The following is an 18651-nucleotide window of genomic DNA, read 5'->3' on the forward strand; positions in this document are numbered from 1 at the left end:
GCGGTGTGAGTCACCCCCCTTCACAAACACAAGTCTCACCGCTGACAAGGTACAGAGAGCTAGTAAACATTCAGCTCACATACGGGCGCGTGTATGAGTGTCACCTCTGAGGAATCTGAGGGGCGATATCCGGATCAAAGGGGCTGTTTCCGACCATACAGAGAGAGATGCTTCATAGAGTGAGGCTGTAACGGCTGTCTAGCTGCTCAGAGGCGGCTGAATGTTTGACAGGGCATTGGAAAAACGTTATTTAATCTGCTCGCATGATGGTCCTCACTGGGATTGCACCACGCTGTGTCTCTGCCCCCTTTTTTTCCCTCCCTATGTCAGGATGATGGCAGTTTCTGGCTGGTAGAAAAAACGTCAGAGGTTGTCTGTGTTGTTTTTTGGTTGTTGTTGTTTTAACTGTATGATGTAATGCATAAAGAATCAGAGAAACTGTTATTGATGCAATGTTGGCAGGCCTCTATTTTTCTTTCTAATGAGTAAGTATGCTGGGGTCTTGATATCTTTTCCAATTGGGTAATAGTCTGAATGACTTAACTGTATTCCATTGCAATTACAAAGACATGAGCCAATTGTTATGATAATGAGCCACATAAATGAAGACAGATGTGATGTTTGACCCATTAAAAAAACAAACAGTTTGTAAAATGCTGTTCAGATTATCGTAGGTAAATTACACCTCTGGCCCTTTTGGTTGTGTGACTGTTGTTTAACTGCATACATCTCTCAGCCACATAAAAGGTATCGCTCGCAGTTACCCTCCCACTTTTGACCCCCCAGCAATACAGAAACGCGAGAGCCGCCTTGTCATAAAGCCAGGCGGGAAATCAATGAGGAGTCATGGCTTCCATACCATTGTTGGTGTCATTTCCATCCCCCTACACCAAAGCAGACTCATGGTTTTGAGGAGCGATGATAAATCTCTTCAGGTCTCGTTGATTCTTCAGACGGGTTTCATTTCTAAATGGAACGAGTCAGCTTGGCACTTCCTGACCTATTGTCCTTGCAGATAGTGGTTTACCAGTGACGCATTTAGAATACATTAACCACTGATTGACATAGTACACATGAAACGCTGCTAAGGAGGCAGTACCCTCTGGTGGGTGACTACTGAAATAGAGAGTGATGAAGGACTGGAGAGGTGATTCGATTGTTCATAGAAAATTCCATCTAATTTGTTGTGTGCACAGAGGAAGGGCCGATATCTTTAATTAACATAAACCTCAGGAGCCAACGATGAGTGAGAAATTGGGATAATTGAAAATAGGCCCAGTCTCCTTTTCCCCCTCTCTCTGTCTGTACATCCTTAAAGCAGCTGAGCCCATCGGAGGGCACTTTCACACATGTTAAGTGGGGGGACATCTGGCCTCGTTAATTCAGTGCATGGTCATAAAGTGGAATGGCGATCCCCACAGGGGCCGCCTGCTCTGAACACCGTCAGATGGAGCCTGTGTGTCCTCGCTGCCTCCTCGTCCTCCCTGTTGACTGTCCCTCTGACACCAGCTCTGACACTTGAACAAGAACGTCCTCACAGTCCCACTATGATTGCTTAAACACAGATGCTGATGTCCGAGGGAGATAAAGTGGCAGTACATAAATCTTCACAGGCCAGAAAATGTGTAAACTGTGAGGCTGTAATGTGTGCTTTTCTTGACCAATCCTAATTTTCATGTACTAAATACATACAAGCAAAGAAAATATAATGCTCTGTGGGAATTTAGCATTCAACTACACCGAAACAGCTATCCCCCCCACACCCCCCACAATATATTGGATATCGGTAGCCCGTGTCCATTAAGTGTTTGTGTTATGATGAGTGGGCTGTCAGAGTCTATATTCCAGTATCCACCTTACGTTCCTGCATCCTCAGGAATGGTAGCAAATAATCAAGTGACAGCAGCAGGGAAGCATTCATGCTGCGCATTCATTTCCTATTTTAGCAAGTAAACATTTAATGTGTTTAAATGTATCACAGCTTTATTTATGCATAGAATCTGCTGTTAAGTCTGAATTATACATTAGCCAATGAATAATGCATCAGTGCCATTCCTTAATGATTACTTGCCAGGCAGCGAATGGTAATATTTGCTGATAAATTTACCCATTGATCTTGCTTGTGTTCAACCAGCCTTGTAGAGATGATGTTTGCTCCATTTTGTGTTGAGGGAGGGGTTCTTTTTTTGTCAAGGATGCAATCAAAAGCAAGCTAATTGTCTGGGTTTTTGAAGATGTCTTTTAAAAATGACAAGCAAGCCCCGAGGAATTAAAGCAAAAAGGATACAATCTGAATTCTCCAAGCGTGTACTACTTAGTACTTTTAGTTATCCTTTTTTTTTTTCTGTATGGTTTGTGTTTATATACTGTTCTCTTCATAGCTGCTCCTAGGATGAGTTATTCATCGTTAGACCTCGACAGATCAATGTCCCATTACAGTTTTGTCTTTGTTGGCTCGTAGCCATTACACAACGAGTATGTTTGTTTGATGTAGAGTCTAGACGATGTCTGGTGAGTTTGTAATTTAGCCCATACATGGTAAAGGTTGCCTTTTGATACTGCTTCTTTATTGGCGCTGGTCTCAACAGCCACACCGAGCCAGATTATTGGCACATTATCCGTCTAATGCTCTGAGTATAGCATTGCCTAAGCCTTGAAGCAGAGCCCGTTACTGTGCAGATATATTGCTTGTCCACACAATGAGAAAATATTGACTTGTTGTCACTCACTCATTTGATTAGTTGTGCGAGTGATTCTGCTTTTCATTTGTCACCCTGGCAACGTAAATGGGAAAACACAGCAACAGCCTCTTTCTATCCAGTAATAAGGCACTGGAGCATCGCAGACTTATCACATCTGGAAAACCTCTCTCTAAGCAGGAATGAATGTCTTTATCACTCATGGTGTATCATTGGCACTTGTCAGCTCAGCTACTATCCACAAAAAGCCAACATTTGACAGCTTTTCTCACTGCAGAATGTGCAGCTGCGTGGGAGTGATGTACTCCAACAATTCCACTTTGATTTTACAGCTTAGTTGAGTGAGATATATCCGTATATTTACAGTGCAGGCGATTTACTCCACTTTCTTTTGTCTGTAAGAAGAGCGGCTTAGTCGGCTGCTGTGTATAAGCCAGGTCATAACGAGTGCACCTTACATTTAACCCAACAGGATTCATCAGTGGCCTTGTTCTTCCAAAAATAATGAGGTAGAGACAGTAAGAGCTGCCCCAGGCTGCATGTAGGGAGATGATCTCTCTGAACCGGCAAATCATTCCTGTTTTTTATGCTAAAAAGACAGGCTAATGACTATTCTTGATGTGTGTCAGTGCTTTAAGTTAACTAGCTTTAATTCACGGAAAGATCTAATGGGCTTGATTGTCAAGCTGAGTTGAGGCAGTCGGTGAGAGGCTTGTGCTCGGGTGGGGGGAGTGTAATTGTTTTAGCTGGCGGTGATTCTCTCTGGAAGGGATGACTGCACAATCCAGATATGTAAACCAGGAGAAACTGAAAGGCAGTATGCTGATACCTTGTCTGTTTCCTCTTGATCAGCCTAGCTTTTGAAATTAAATTTCTCGGCTCTGCCCAAACACTCTTTGGATCCAGCTTGGCAGTAATGGCTGCTTTACAAACCGGTGTCTGCTCAACTAAGCATTTCAAACATGTAAGTCGTATGTGGTAAACGAAAAATCTTGAGGAAATCATTAACTGTGACGCCGTACCATAAAACAAAGCGAGGCAGAATTAAAGACAACAGATGCTCAAAGGGTTTGATTCTGCTTATTGGAGCATGACACTTATTTAGTGCAGCAGAGAATCTCCACGCGTTCATGGTAGACAATGACGCTGTGTCTTGCCAGTGCCCTGCCAGTCATCTGTTCTCCAGAGGCATTCACAGTAATTCATGTAATGTTTTTGCATTCATCCAAACCTCACATTTCTTTGTTTGCTCGAGCCTGGTGTCGTTTCTGCACACTCGGAATCAGGTTGCTTGTTTGCATGCACGAGACAGCTTGTAATGTTTATCAGGCTATAGCAGAGTAGATTTCCACCTCTTATGTTTCATAAATAACAAAGCTGCTCAACCCTTTGCCAGTAAAAGAGGAAGGTTGCCATGATAAAGTGAGCTGACTCTATTGGTCTGATAAAGATCAACTTAAGACCCACCAGGAAGCAGTCCAGTTTGCAAACACACGGTTTTTGGGGTTTGTGTTTGAGTCAGCGTCGGGGCAAGACTGGACATCTGTCTCCTGGTGATCTATAACGCCCACAATCCCTCCCACAGACTGTCAGCCCTGGCACTCAAGCAGTACACCGGTTGCTGTAGTACACCCAGCCACCCACAACAGTGGCTTATCTCACTAGCATAACAAACAGCGGGCTAACAAAGAGGACAGAAAGCAATAGGATACACAGTAACAGAGGACCTTAAGGGCGCCTCGCCACCATAACTCCACTTCAAAATGGAGGCCTTTGTTCTGAGATTGTTGGAGAGGACATCATAGCAAGGTAGCAGCACATCTTTTCATCCTCAAACACACTCACTCCCACTCGTTCAGTCTGCTGTCGGTGAAGGAGATCCTCTGCCTGATAGGGCTTCAGAGAAAGGTATTCCTCTGGGACTGTTGTTGAGGGATTTCTACAGTTCTGCCATGCGCTGATTAAAGGAACACTTGTAGATAATCCTTTTAAAAATAGATCTTTGTTGTGGCAGTGGTGGAGTGAGGTGGGGGTGTGAGCAACAGGGGGAATAAAGCCCCCAGATTTGGATTTTTAAACTGTTATCACCTTGGTATGATCGGCAGCTCTGTTAAGATAAATATTTAATGACAGGGCGGCTGAAATAGAGCTCTTACTGACTGCTGGTGAGAAATGGAGCTTCTATTTAGAGCCCATAGAGTTCCATAATGTCATGGCATTGGAGCAGCCCAAGGTTATTAGTGTGGTATGAGAGTAGTGTGTTTGTGGTGTGTCTATGGGCTGCTGAGGAGTTCTCACTCTTTTCTTTGCTGCAGTGATATGAAGGAGAGAAATGCACTCAGTCTGTTATTGAGCATTCACTCATGAATCCTTGATGGATTACAGGCGTGTGTGTGTGTGTGAGAGAGAGCGCTGTTGTGGCAGCACTATACTTAACGCACGGCTGCGATACCATTCAGGCACACTTTACTTGAACTATTTCCACAAGCAAAACAGCTGTATGTATTGCCCTTTACTACCTTAGTTTTGCTCTGTTTCATTTCACATGCTCTCTGCCCTCTGGGTTCTGGGTTTGATGTCATTCGTGTCATGCAAAATTGATTGCGAAGGATTGCATCAATGCCTGCTGCAATGAAGTTATCATAGTGTAAAGAGAGACTTCCCTGCATTGATTCTCTTTAACTTTCATACTCTAGACCCTTTAAAATGATATCAGCTTTGCTTTTAGATTTGTTTTCCTTTTTGCTAAGGTTATGAAGTGATGCCTGCATTAGGACTTGGATGTTACCGCACAGCTCATTTAAACACTGATCTAGGCTCCGCTTGATTCATCCTGTTTACTCATTACATGATAGCTATGGCGAAAGCAATTACTTTCAGCTTTCAAGTACCTTGCTTTTGGTCACACTGCGGCTCTTATTCATTTCACTGGAGCTCCCAAGGCCCCGTGGCTTCCAATCAGTCCAGTGAGTGGCGTGCGCTAACATCTTGCCTCTTTGTGTAGGAAATAGGTGGGTAAACACAGCAGAGTCCTTGAAGCACTTCCCATCCCTGCTATTGGATTACCAGCTGCCTTTCCGGGTCTCATCTGCACAGATGAGTGCCAAGATCAATGGAGCTCTTAGTGCAAAGCTAATTCGATCAGGACTGGCTTTGCTACTGCTGATCAGAGATTATTTTTTTTTTTACGTGAAACAAAAACTTAATCAAGTCAAGCCCATGTCCAATAGCCCCGTATTTTCAGCCGCTCCAACTCCCATAGACATCAATTAGGAGGCATTTCATATTCATTATTGAATTGTTGGGCTGGCCTGCTGAGAAGAGGTGTGGGGATGGAAGTAGTGAACTGCTGCGTAAAGTGATCCGGCCAGTTTTGCTGAGTGTAGCAGGAAAGCTGCCTTTTCTCCAGCAGAGCAACTGGCATCATAAATAAGCTAAGAGCGTGTTTTTAGAGGGATGAGGTGTCTCCGGCTTTGACGGTGAGCAGAGAGAAAGGGTTGAAGGGCATATTGACCCTCTTGTTCTGGAAAGCGAAAAGCAGACTCCTCAGTGCCCCTTGTTCCCCATTAATTATTGTTTGATGCTAATAAAGGAGGGGGGATGGGGCATGTTATGAAACATAATTATTCATTGCAGCATTTCCCCTCGACGAGTCTTGTTCCCCCTCCCCTTGTGCTTGGTGAGGAAGCTGCCAGGGCTGTCAGTTGAGTACAGCAGGCAAAGATGTCCCCTCAGCCTTTTAAGGAGGGGACAGGAGGGAGCAGGGTGAAGGGCGCCATTTGCCCGAGTGATATATGAGGAGAGACAGCAATATATGTAAGGAGCTGCTGAAAGACAGATAGAAGGTCAAGGCACATTACACTCTGGCCATTTATTGGCTGAGCACATAGTCTGACCTGGACTGCAAATACAGTTGCTCAGCAGCTATTTTTTTTTGTTTATATATGTATGTGCGTGCTTGCAAGTGTGTGTGTCAATGGCCTACACATTTTAGATTGACACGTGTGGACACACATAGATGAATGCTGTACTGTAGTGAATATGCTCTCAGTGGCTTTTTATAAGCTTGCAGATGCAGTGGGAAGCTATTTTAACAAGACTGTAGCTCCACAAACCTGTCCTCCTAGATTTCTGCTAAGCGACTGGAGCACCAGAGGCTGATTTCCTATGCATGAGCACAGCATATGGTGTGCTTAAACACAATGCAAGCATGGGATTAGTTAACAATTGTCTCACAACATTGTGGTAATTGAGTGCAGTATAAACGGTTACTCCAGCATTTTATATGTTTCTACAGAGCAAATCATTTTTGTGATGTTCTCTATTTTTTAAAAGAGTGTGTTATTGGCACAGGCTAGTGGTAGTATTTTCATCATCATTAATAGCCCTGTGACGAGAGGAGAAGTCTGTGAGACTGCCGTAGTTTAAAGCCTAACATTAACATTCCAAGAATATCTGAGGCTTATTCACAGCAACTCAACCGCACAGCCAGCTGTGTTCACCTTTCGGTTTTAAAAAAAGACAAGAGGCCTATAGTCAGCCTGAGCTTTGTTTTGTTAGGTGGTATTTTTAATGTGCCATTGTTGTTGCATAGTGAAGGATGCAATGTGTAATCCAATATATTTCAGTTGTTAGATGTTTGGGAAGATGAAAAATATGCAGCTTGTGTTTGCTGGAGGCATAGCACACTATCAGTCAGGGATCAAGTCTCCATTTCACACATGAACAGGCAGAGTTAATCTGTGGATCACTACTGTACACTGCATAATATCCCGCCTCTATTCTCATATTTTCCCAAAAGCCCATTGTTCTAGGCTCCTGCTGCTAGTGTTTTTGGAAAAAAAAGTTACCTTTTGTAACTGATATTTTTAGGTTAAGATCGAAGCACTCGCTTGTGGTGGAGGTAGTAAACCATGCAGGTCTGACTCCTTAAGACTCTTTCAAATTAATTGTATGTATTTATAGTCTACCTATATATGTGTATGTGTTTCTGTGTGTGTGGGTGGCCTGTGTGTTTGTGGCCGGGTCCACTAAAATGCCGTTGCTGTAAGAGGCCCAGTCCCAGCCACTGCATGTTTTATGAGCTGTCCTCAGAGGATATGGGAGCACTGAGCTCAGATCCTGCTTGTTACAACAGAGTTTTCATCACTCCTGGGCACTTCCCTCTAGCTTTTTTTAAAATTTCTTTTTTTTTTTTTTTTTTTTTTTTTTTAGATGAGGTAGAGGAAACCCATCCAAAATCGGACAGTATCTTCAACACAGCCCTGTCTGTGACTATGGTCTAAGAAGTGTGGCTAGCTGCATGGAGGCCTCACACAGTCATGATTCATATTATTCTCCTCATGCACACGCAGAGGGTGCTTCCCCTCTGTCTAGGATCACTGGCCCTCACGACTGAGATGGTGGATGACAAGGCTGAACGCTACACTGAATATTCCACTCCTCTAGTCACCTCCCCCGCTGACTGCTTTCTAAAGCCGTCCTTTTCCTTGAACAAACACATCTCCAACTGGAGAACGCTCAGTGACGGTGTCTATTTGCAGTGCTAACACACTGACTTGTGAGTTATAGCTCTGGTTGCGAGAATGCTGAAATTAGCATGGAGGGTAACAAAAAAGGGGGGATGTTATGCGCAGAAGACGGATCCTTTTGTTTTATTAATTTTGCAATGGCAGTCAGTCGTGATGGTTGGGTGGCGGTTGGTGGTTAGAGGAGAAGCGTTTGCATATGAAATAATAGCCCTTCTTAATTAGAGGTAATACCATCCTGTGGTACCTAGAGGTGGAGGTGTTTTTTGGCTCGGATCAATGTAAGACGTTGAATGGAGGGATTGCCCCCACCCCCTCCTGACCATCTGCTCAAGGATAGAGAAGAGTTTGCCTCCACATAGCTAAATAATTTAGGCAGAAAAATGGTCTTGTGTACTGACCTAATGGCTTTGTTTTTGGGAACTGCTCTTGAAGACATCCTTCGGTGCCCCTGCTGGCCCGTGCTGTCACTCTGAAACCTCAGAGCTGTCTTATCTGTCACTCTAATCTATTTATGTTAGTTTTTCCTCTGTGTTGGCACGTCGCTCTGTGTGACATAGTGATTAGAGTAGCTGGAGGATGTAGGGCAGCTGTATGAATACATTTCCTCCTCTCTCACACTCATTTAGACTACCAGTTGGAGTTGAACTGACGGAGAGGATCGTTAAGCTGATAGGCAGATCTGGGAGGAAGAGTGGGGATATTTGATTGCAGAATATCAGTGGAAGTGGTACATGATTGAGTGCCCAAATATTAAAATCTCAAGAGTCCTTTCATTCGAACAGAAGACAAAATCACTGCTGGGGTTTTTTTTCCCTTTGCCAATAAATCTCTTTTTACTATATATCTGATTGAGAAAATGTCATGTAACTCATTTTCTCCTCCCCCCGTTAGAGCTCTGTTCCAATTTATAGAGATAAATGTTTGAACATGCATATGGGATACAGATATTTTTTAGTACAACTCAGGCTTGAATGTGTCCCCAGTGCGTATTTGTACCTCTCCTGACCCCAGCTTTACCTTTGGGTAAATTTCCATTCCAACAGCATAATTCGCCAAAAAATTGAATTGTCAGTGCCTCTCCAGAGGTGAAAGACACTAGAAAATCCTTTCGAATCAGGCACTTTATTCACACTGCAAAAAAAAAAAAAGATTTACAGGGAAACTCAATTAAGAGCCACATTCATGATAGTGCTATCCACCGCCACGTACCTCACCTTCTCCTGCTTCTCTTATCAACGACACATTGGGAAAGGTCCTTTACTGGCCTGCTCACGATTACATTTCTCAAGAGGGCCTCATTTGGTGGAAAGGGGAAGGGTGACGGTGGACAACCCTGGCATTTCCCTTAGGAGCCGTCTCTAAACATGATGCCTCGTGAAGCAGTCAGAGCTGCTGAAATGGCCTTCAGCTTTTCTCCAGCCAGACAAACGTGGCAGACTGAGAGGTACTGTGTCTTGAAGTAGCTGGTATTAGGCTGCGAAATGAAGTCTTGCTCACAGACCCTGTAGATAATGGACATCCTGGGTTGTGGAGCGACCCCCTCAGGTCCATGTGGAGCTCTTGCAGAGAGCACACAGACAGGGGACTAGAGTAGGATTTAGCCTTCTTTAAAGGATGGAGTAGAGGCTTAGGCCCTGTGGAGCACACAGTCTGATCCTTATGTCTGTGGTTGAAAGTACCTGTGAACTGCTGGACAGAGAATATGTTTGACTTAGTGGGTATCGGTTTATATTACAAAAAGAAAGTAATGGATGCTATTGTTAGCCCGGGGAGATTTTGTAAATTGTCTTGATCTTTTTAGACAGTGATAGTTTATTGTTGCACACAGTGTCATTGTGCATGAGAATCTGCAGTGGTTTGCCATGCAAGTCTCTAGGCAGGTTTAAATGTTGATGTTGGAAAGCCCCAAGCTATCTTTTCTCGAGCATTGGCTTTTACCTACTAAACTAACCCCGGATGCCGGCTAAAAATAGAGCCTTTGTGAGCACAGCTTTAACAGAGGGAAAAAAGATGTGGTTACTCATCAGTGAATTGAAAAACAAGTGGAGCAGACAAGTGTCTTTGCCCTGCCAATGTGAACTAAAACAGAGAGGGCTGCAGAGAATAAAACAAGCCATGATTGCACCAGGTAAGACAAAGCAGGCAGGGTGCAGAGACCACAGAGAATCTCTTATGAAGTGGCCTACCCCTTGCCTCCAGCTGAGCCTTTCATTGTGCTGTTGTTTCTAGGGGGCTTGGATGGCAGCTTAGATTAGATGGCACTGAGTAATGGATTGGAGCTGACGAAAACCTGCTGCAGCTCAACATCACCACAGCTAGGATCCGTGCACTGCTGAGGATCTGGCTGGTTTATTCGGATCAATTTGAGTTGCCCTCATTGTTAATAACCCTGTGTATATTCATGCTAACATTGTTCTCCTCTAATCTGTATTCATGCGAGTATTTCATTCAATCCCTTTGCAAAGCCGGTCCTAAATCCTTGCCAATCACATTTTGCTACTTCATAATTCTCCAATTGAATATGCCATGAATGACTTTTCAGTCTCTCTCCCAAAACCGAGTGGATCACTGTGCTGGTTATATTGTTGGTAGATTCTGTTTTGCATGTAAATGTAGAAATGTGTAGTTGTTATTTCTTCCATAAAATGCTGTGTGAATAAATGTCCAGTTTTTTTGCAAATTCATAATCCAAGATAATCAATTACTAAAATTTGGCGGGATTAAAAAGAAACCCTACAGCTGTGTAGGTACTCAAGCGAAGCGTGATAATTTGGATGTTTATCCTTAGACAGGTTTTGATTAAAACTACAGAGATGAGCATGGATTTGGGTAAATGTGGGAGTGATTGGAATGAATAAAACATGTTTTTTTAAAAGGCTGTTCGGCAGAGAGAGAGAGGGAGGGAGAACGAAAAAAAAAACTGTGTTTAGTAACACAAACCTGCTGTGTGGCCATTGTAGGGGATGATGTGTTAATCGAGCCACAAACTGTGTGGTTTTTCAGGCCAGAGGTCTCATTTAAACAGGCACGGAAAAGAGAAATGTATTTGAGCAGGGCCCTGCTGGCTGCTAGCCCTTGACTCCATTGCAGTAATGTAAATGGTGGATTAGGTGACGTTGGCTGGGACCCCCTCAACCCCTCTCCAGCCACTGCCCCCGCCTTCTCTTTTCCATTAAGACAGCTGGTATCTTTCAAAGGGTCCTGGCCCAGTGATTGATGTGTAATAGCTCCAAGCCTCACCTGCCCCCTCACAGTGTTATTCATCGGCCAGGCAGCCAGTGCTGCTTTCTACTAAGCACTTTGTTTCCCCGATAGTGGGTGGAGAGCCCTCTCTCCCTCGCCTTCTCTCTCAGTTTCTCTTTCTCATTCTCTTCCCCGTCAGCCATCAATACATTATGACTTTTTTTTTGCCACAGTGTTACTACTTCACTTCACTCTGACTCACTCCTTTTTACTCGCTCAATTTGTTCGACTTCAAATGGCCCTTTTATCTGCATCAAACTGCAGCTACTTATGTGATACAAATGAACTATAGACATATTGTAAATTATCTAGTAAAAGTTTTGACACAACTAAACATGAGCATACGTCTGTATGAAGATTTTATTTTATTTATTTATTTTTTGCTCTGAGGGTTAATGGATACAATTATGTTAACGTCAGCAAGGTAATTGGACATACAGAATTTGGAATGAGGCAGTTGTGTAAAGTGTATCCAGATGCAAGCTAATAGCACCTAGATTTTAAAGATACTTATAGAGGCTTATAGCAGCCCACAACATCAAAGGAGACTGGGCCAGCCCTCCATTTGCAACAGTTCATGGTCCTCGTTGGTTTCAGTGGAAGAGGCTTATGTTACTGATTAGAGGAGAGAAGAGGTGCTTAGCTTATACACAGATTCTGGCAGCTCCCAGGATTAGAGCTGTGCTATCAAATGCTACCTTCATCAATGTTTTCATGTTTCTCACACCTCCAAGACATGCTGCTGGATATTGACACAGGAGGGGGCACAGTATGTATTTTGGCACACCAACGGAGGTGTGTATCCATGGTGGGTGTGTGTGTCCTTTGCACACACATGCGCGTTAGAGCGTTCCTGAGTCCTCGCGTCCTACGTGTGCACTAATGTGCTCTTGTGTGTATATGCTGGCAGCCCAGTGGTCGCCGTGGTAACTCATCATTAGGTGATTAATGGGGCTGTGACGAGGCTGCGGTTTAATCAGGCCCGGTGTTTGTGTTGAAGCCGACGACAAGAGCAGCTGCCCTGTCAGTTGGTGTCTGCTCACGAGATGACAGCACCCGCTGCTGAGGAGCGCCGTTGTCAAACGCGCTTCATTGTGTGTGTGTGTGTGTGTGTGTGTGTGTGTGTGTGTGTGTGTGTGTGTGTCGTTGGGTCCCTGTGTTTGTGTGTGTGTCTGTGGCTGCCAAAAACCTTTCCTCCACCTTCCTCTTTCTTTCTATTCTTCACCTCACATTCTTTTTAGCTCTCCCAATAAACCCACGTCCACTTGCAGACATGCTGTATAATTTTCCCTCGAAGCTGGGTCTGCCTTACCTGGCTCAATCTCTACCCCCCCTCCCTCCTTTTTTCGCTCTCCCACCCTGCTATCACAACCATGGTAACGCGGGTGCTGATTGCCTGGTCTGATCCCTCTGGGGGCTGTAATAACTATTTCTAGTTAATTTGTTGCGGTGGGGGCGAAGGGGGCAAACACTGGCAGTAAATGAGAAGCCTCCTTTGTAGGCGCAGTATGGAGGGAGTGTAGCGCAGACAGCGTGCCGCTTCAGCTTTGCCCACTCCACTGTTTATGGAGGATTTCATTATGGCATGAGAAAGTGGTAGCTGAGTTTCTTTTTGAGTGAACGACTATAGCTGAAAATGGCAGTGGACAGGGCATGGCAAATGACTAGCTCAGCCTCTCTCCTCTCCCTTTCCTTACCCAGTGGATTGCTGTGTTCTTCCCTCCAGAGCTGTCACTTCACATTAGCACAGTGGTGACTGTCAGCCAGGGCAGAGGGGGTTGGGGTGGGGTGCAGTCCAGTAAAGTACACACACACACACACACACACACACACACACACACACACACACACACACACACACACACACACATAACCGCACACAGATGAGTAAAATTGAGCCTGGTGTCATCACAGATGGTCTGCAGAGAAGCTAGCCAGTTAACTCTGTCATTGAGCTTCATGCTGCTGTGTCTCTCCCGTGGCATTGCAAAAGACAAGCAGCGTCTTGTGCCGAAAAACCCCTCGACATTTTATCTCTGAGGAATTCTCTTGGCTGCATGCCTCATCCTCAATGCAGAGCTACCTTTTTATGCTTATTCAGTTATGACTTCCCTTCAGCTCGGGTTACAAATACTGTGCATGCAGCACAGCGCGTCTTTCTATTATCTCACTCTTTTTTTCCCATTCTGTTGCTCTTTAATAACTCTGTTTTACTGCCTCTCTGAAAGAATGGAAATATGCTTGAGCAGGAAGCTAGAAGGTTCTGTTCTTTGATAAAGCTACTCAGTGCTCTCCAGAGTATACATGGTAGTGGAGGGGAGTGCCAACAATTACTGGGATGTTGAGAAGAGTCAGCACAGCTGCCTGATCTCCAGGAACTAATCTTGTATTTCTCACCCACAATAGATACCCTCAAGCACAAAACAACCCTTTGTACTTAGAAAATGTAGGTCCTGCACTGTAAGGATGATTATTGACATAGGGTTATGCTAATTGTCCTTTTTCCTCTCTTGTCAACAGCTTTTCTGAAACACTGGGGTTGTTGGTGTGGCCAAATTTTCCCTGGATTTGACTGGTAAATTCAGAAGACTGAAGCCCAGGCTCACAGTCTACCTTTCACGGAGGCCCAGCCGTGAGAGGACTGAGGAAGGCACGTGGCGGATCATGACGGCCGACAAAGAGAAGGAGAGGGAGAAAGAGCGGGACAGAGACAGAGACAGGGACCGGGACAAGAGAGAGGCCGGCAAGTCCCGACGGCAGGACGGGGACCGGGGCGACCGTGAGAGTGAGAGCTCCAGGCCCCGACGCAGCTGTACGCTGGAGGGCGGGGCCAAGAACTATGCAGAGAGCGAGCACAGCGAGGACGAGGACAATGACAATGGCAGCACAGGTGGAGGTAGCGGCACGGCCGAGGAGGCCGGCAAAAAGGGCAAGAAGAAGACGCCTAAGAAGAAGTCTCGCTACGAGCGAACAGAGAACGGAGAAATCACGTCATTCATTACGGAAGACGATGTTGTTTACAGACCCGGAGGTAAGTCCTACTCATGGCTAATGTAATTGTGTCAATCTCCATTATTCAATTTTCCTAGTTTAAGTATAATCGCAAGCCCACCTTCTTTTCATTACATTCGCTCATTTACCTATATCCCACTTTAAACGAATAAGCTAGTTTTAGGAATTAAGACACATTTGCCACCGAGCTAAGCTACTAAGGGATTGCCGATTCTCCAAAGTAGCAACTCCCTAACAGCAGAAGTACTCCCTTAGCCAAGAGGCCCGATGCATCATACAATCAATTCCAAGTTGACACACTCTGTGCTTTGTCTTGGGGAAGTCAATAAAGCAAAGTGGTGCTTCACTAGATGATGTGATGGTGACGACAGCGATGATAATGATTCCATCCCAACACCATCTGAACGTACGCTATCTCCTCTAGGGCCAAAAGGTACTCTAGCTTCCTGGAGAGGTGTTTGAGCTGTGGTACAGTGTCTTTATTGCGTCGGATGAATGAGGCTAAAAAGGGAACCAACCTTTTCTGCAGCTGTAAACATGGCCTCTCTTTCACCCACTGTTTATAAATTGGTTGTATTAGAGGGGGGGAATGTCAGCACTCGCTGTCGGAAGGAAGCCAGGTTAGCTAGCTGTGTGTGTGTGTGTAGTCTCCCTGCTCGGCTACTGCTCAGTGCTCTCTGCTTTGCAACTAAATCATTGCCGCCATGTCTTTTCGTTTATCTAGCAGCTAGCAAAAGGTCAAGTAGTGGGGGGGGGTGGGTGTGGAGGAGGCACATTGCTTGGGGACTTAATGGGAAGATGTAGGAAATTACAGCCAGTGTTAGGTTATCTTCTCCTACCTACTGATACACACAGCCAACACTCAGCCCTCCTTTTTTCTTTTCAACTACTAAAAAGACAACTTCAAGTGCCCACAGTAAAACATCCAGACCTCCCCATCCTACAGTTTTTGTCTAGCTGCATAATCTTGTTGGCTAAATTATCTCTGCGCTGGTATCAGTGGAGGTCCTCAAGCAGGCAGTCACACTGAACCAAATCCTTGTTGTTGTTCACTCTCTATTTCTGTCTCTCTAATGCTCTGCAACAGACTCCATTGAAGCCTTTTCCCTCCGCATTTCATGTTTAATAGAGAGAGCACCGGCGCTTTGTCTCATAGTTAACCATGTGGGAAAAAGGGGGGGGGTAAAAAAAAAAAAAATAACGGAAGCAGTCAGTCACATCAATGAAACATTCAAAAGGCATATAAACAAAGTCGACCGTCTCAGTGGATTAGACCCGCCGAATATTTATATTTCCACATCCGAGCGAACAGCGCAGCCAGTGTCTGGTTGAAGGGGAATATTTATATTTCCTGTCTTCTCCTTCAATTAGTTTGACAGGTCTAAAGCGGCCCGGGTGTCACAACCTGCTCCCACCACATAGACTGGAGCTGTTAGATTGGTTTAGATTAGGGATGAGCCAGGATTCGGCATTGGTGGCCCCAACACCGGTACACTAGTTTGTAATTTACCTCCCATTGTCAACATGGAAGATCCTCCACCTCAGCAACTGACCTCCTGCTGTCTCCTCTGCTTATTGTTCAAGTGATAAGCTGTGTGTGTGTGTGTGTGTGTGTGTGTGTGTGTGTGTGTGTGTGTGTGTGTGTGTGTGTGTGTGTGTGTGTGTGTGTGTGTGTGTGTGTGTGTGTGTGTGTGTGTGTGTGTTTTCCTCCTGCCTGGTCATTGGTAGCAGCCTTCTTGCAATCAGATTTGATGTGTGCAGCTTAGGCAGGCACAAAGCCTGCAATGGATTATGCTTTACTAAATGTTAAATCCCTTTATAGCCGTCTAGTGACACACAATATGTAAAACTGACCACCCTCGGAGAGGGATTTGCACCACCCCAGACATGTCGAGAGGGAAGAAGTTGGTGTTGGAGAGCAGTGCAGAAACCCCCAAAAATTATGACCCAAAATACTGTTTTGATTGCTTTTGTCACAGGGAGCTTTAGAAATCACACAGACCCATGTCATCACATAAGAAATAACAGGTAAGCTAGTATTGAAACCGTCTGCACACTCCCAATCTCCAGCAAACCTCCAATCTCTATGCTTAGCCTTTCTATCCCTCGAAGATGGGTTCAGGCGGCTTAGTGCACATCGATTGGATGGGGAAGGGTGGAAGGAGAAGTGCAACGGGCCAGTAGGTGGGCCTGCAGCTAAAGCTAGCTCCGCTGCTATTTAAAAAGGATGGAGCAGTGTGTCTGTGGTGGTGGCCGGGGGACTGTGTCCTGGGCCATTTCTATGGTCGGCTGCTGGGGTGAACAACCCAGTGCAGTCCAAGCAGACATACCAAATCAATCTGTGCCCTGTGGCTGAGCTCTCACCACTTCCCCTGGCCTGGCCAGACACCTCCAGAGCCTGTTCTCTACACCCGTCCACCCCCCACCCCAGATTATAGATCCTCTCTCTGGAGATTATACATACTGCTATGGGGGGATCAATAGGAGACACCCTAGAAGCTCGGACACGCACACAAAACATGTCAGTGCGCACACATACACAGCATGCTGATAACCAGTATTTGTGCTCTCTCACAAGTGTACTGTAACGCATATACAGGCACACACTAACACATACAAGGCATTTTTTTAACAGTCATAGACACGGTCCCTATCTCTGACAAGCACACTCCTGCGACACACACAAGCTCAGCCAAATACACACACACAGTACTATTTACATTGCTCATCCTTCTCTCCCCTGCAGCAGGAGTCTGCCTGGTGCTGCAGGCGGCTGGCTGCCATCGCATGTCTCCTTCCTTCCTAACTGACTGGCTGGCTGGTCTGTTTAAAATGGAGAGAGCTAATGGAAACCACCTGCCCCCACCCCTTACTTCATCGGTTTATGTCACACAACATGGCTGCCACAGCCACCCCACTGAGTTTCAGGGCGATAAAGACTACACTTGATTAAATCTAGCAGTCTTTTCTTAGAAAGTGATAGATTTGTGGGGTGAGTGCAGTGTATAATACAGAGAGATCGCTGGCTAGTCTTAGAAAAAGCACCTTGTGAGTGTGTTGGGGGAGTTGTTGATGTGGACAGCTGGCGCTTCTTGCCACAGCCGCCACAGAACCCTGGGGAGTGAGTGTGTGTCACTGTGTATGTGTCATGTGTGCACACACAGTAAGCTGTACAGCAGGAGTATGTCTGACACACACATGTAGAGCTGGATAACCAGCCCTCCCTCCCCCTTTTTTTAAACACGGGACCAACTGTTGTCAGTCAAACAAAGCTGCCCTGTTTTTTATGTTTTGCAAGGGATTTAGTTTTTCTTTTCTTTTTTTTCTTGTAATTTTCTAATTGTATAAAATATAAGGCCGTCTCACCAGGACAGCAAAAGTAGGGGCTTAGCTGCTCCTTTGCAGTTGCTAATACACCAAACCTTTAGTTATTGTTAGTCATTTGGAGTTTAAAAAAAACCCTGAACTTGATTCAGTAGTTCAAGTTAGTTTGAGGTACCTTTCATAGAATTACATCATCTACCTAAATTTGCACCGTCGATCATTTTGTGCAACCTCTGAGCCCTTTTTGCAGACAGATATTTAATTCATAGTAAATAAAAAATTATACTTCATAAGAACACAACACATCTGAATTCTGTTCTCAGTATGGTTCCCTTTGAGATGCCAGTAAAATGTGCTTCAGTAAGTGTTGGATTGGTTATTCTAGAGCCAATACACCGTAGGCTAGAGCTCGATTAGCATCGCACATGCCCTCCGCTATAAAGGCTAGCTGTCGATCAGTTTGCTGTTTCCAGTCAAACTAACATGAGGAACAAGCCCTTGGAGTCATCTCATATTGAAACATAGCAGTGTGAATCTGTAGCCTGTCGCTAACTGAACAGATCTATTTTTAAAAAACCCTCTCTTCTCTCCCATCGCTCCCCACGCTAGAGACTCTGGGAAAAGGGCTTTTTAGTGAAATCCAACCACCTGCCGACCGCTAAATGAGAAAGCGTGGGCTAGCCGAGAGGGAAAGGAGAGGGGGGGGGGGGGTTGTCAAAGAGCCTCTGTTCTCCCCCAGGAGCTCAGTCAGCTGTAGGCCTGCCCTATTGTAGAGCGCTGATGGTATCGCTTGCCAGGTATTTCCCACTGCTTTTCCAGTGAGAAGAAGGAAGAGTTGTTGG

The 18651-nt window shown here is 45.1% G+C and overlaps 1 protein-coding gene across 4 annotated transcripts in view; it reads left to right on the forward strand.

Moving 5' to 3' along the window:
* rerea (arginine-glutamic acid dipeptide (RE) repeats a) overlaps positions 1-18651 on the forward strand; it is a 124964-nt gene that overhangs the window by 38111 nt on the left and 68202 nt on the right. For all 4 annotated transcript variants that reach the window (XM_051424228.1, XM_051424225.1, XM_051424227.1 and 1 more), the window contains one exon: positions 13994-14504. In XM_051424228.1, coding sequence (XP_051280188.1) covers positions 14138-14504 — 367 coding nt within the window. In that variant the 5' untranslated portion in view covers positions 13994-14137. The remainder of the gene's footprint in view (positions 1-13993; positions 14505-18651) is intronic.

The sequence above is a fragment of the Dicentrarchus labrax genome, unplaced genomic scaffold (assembly GCF_905237075.1).
Source record: "Dicentrarchus labrax unplaced genomic scaffold, dlabrax2021, whole genome shotgun sequence".
Lineage (NCBI taxonomy): Eukaryota > Metazoa > Chordata > Actinopteri > Moronidae > Dicentrarchus > Dicentrarchus labrax.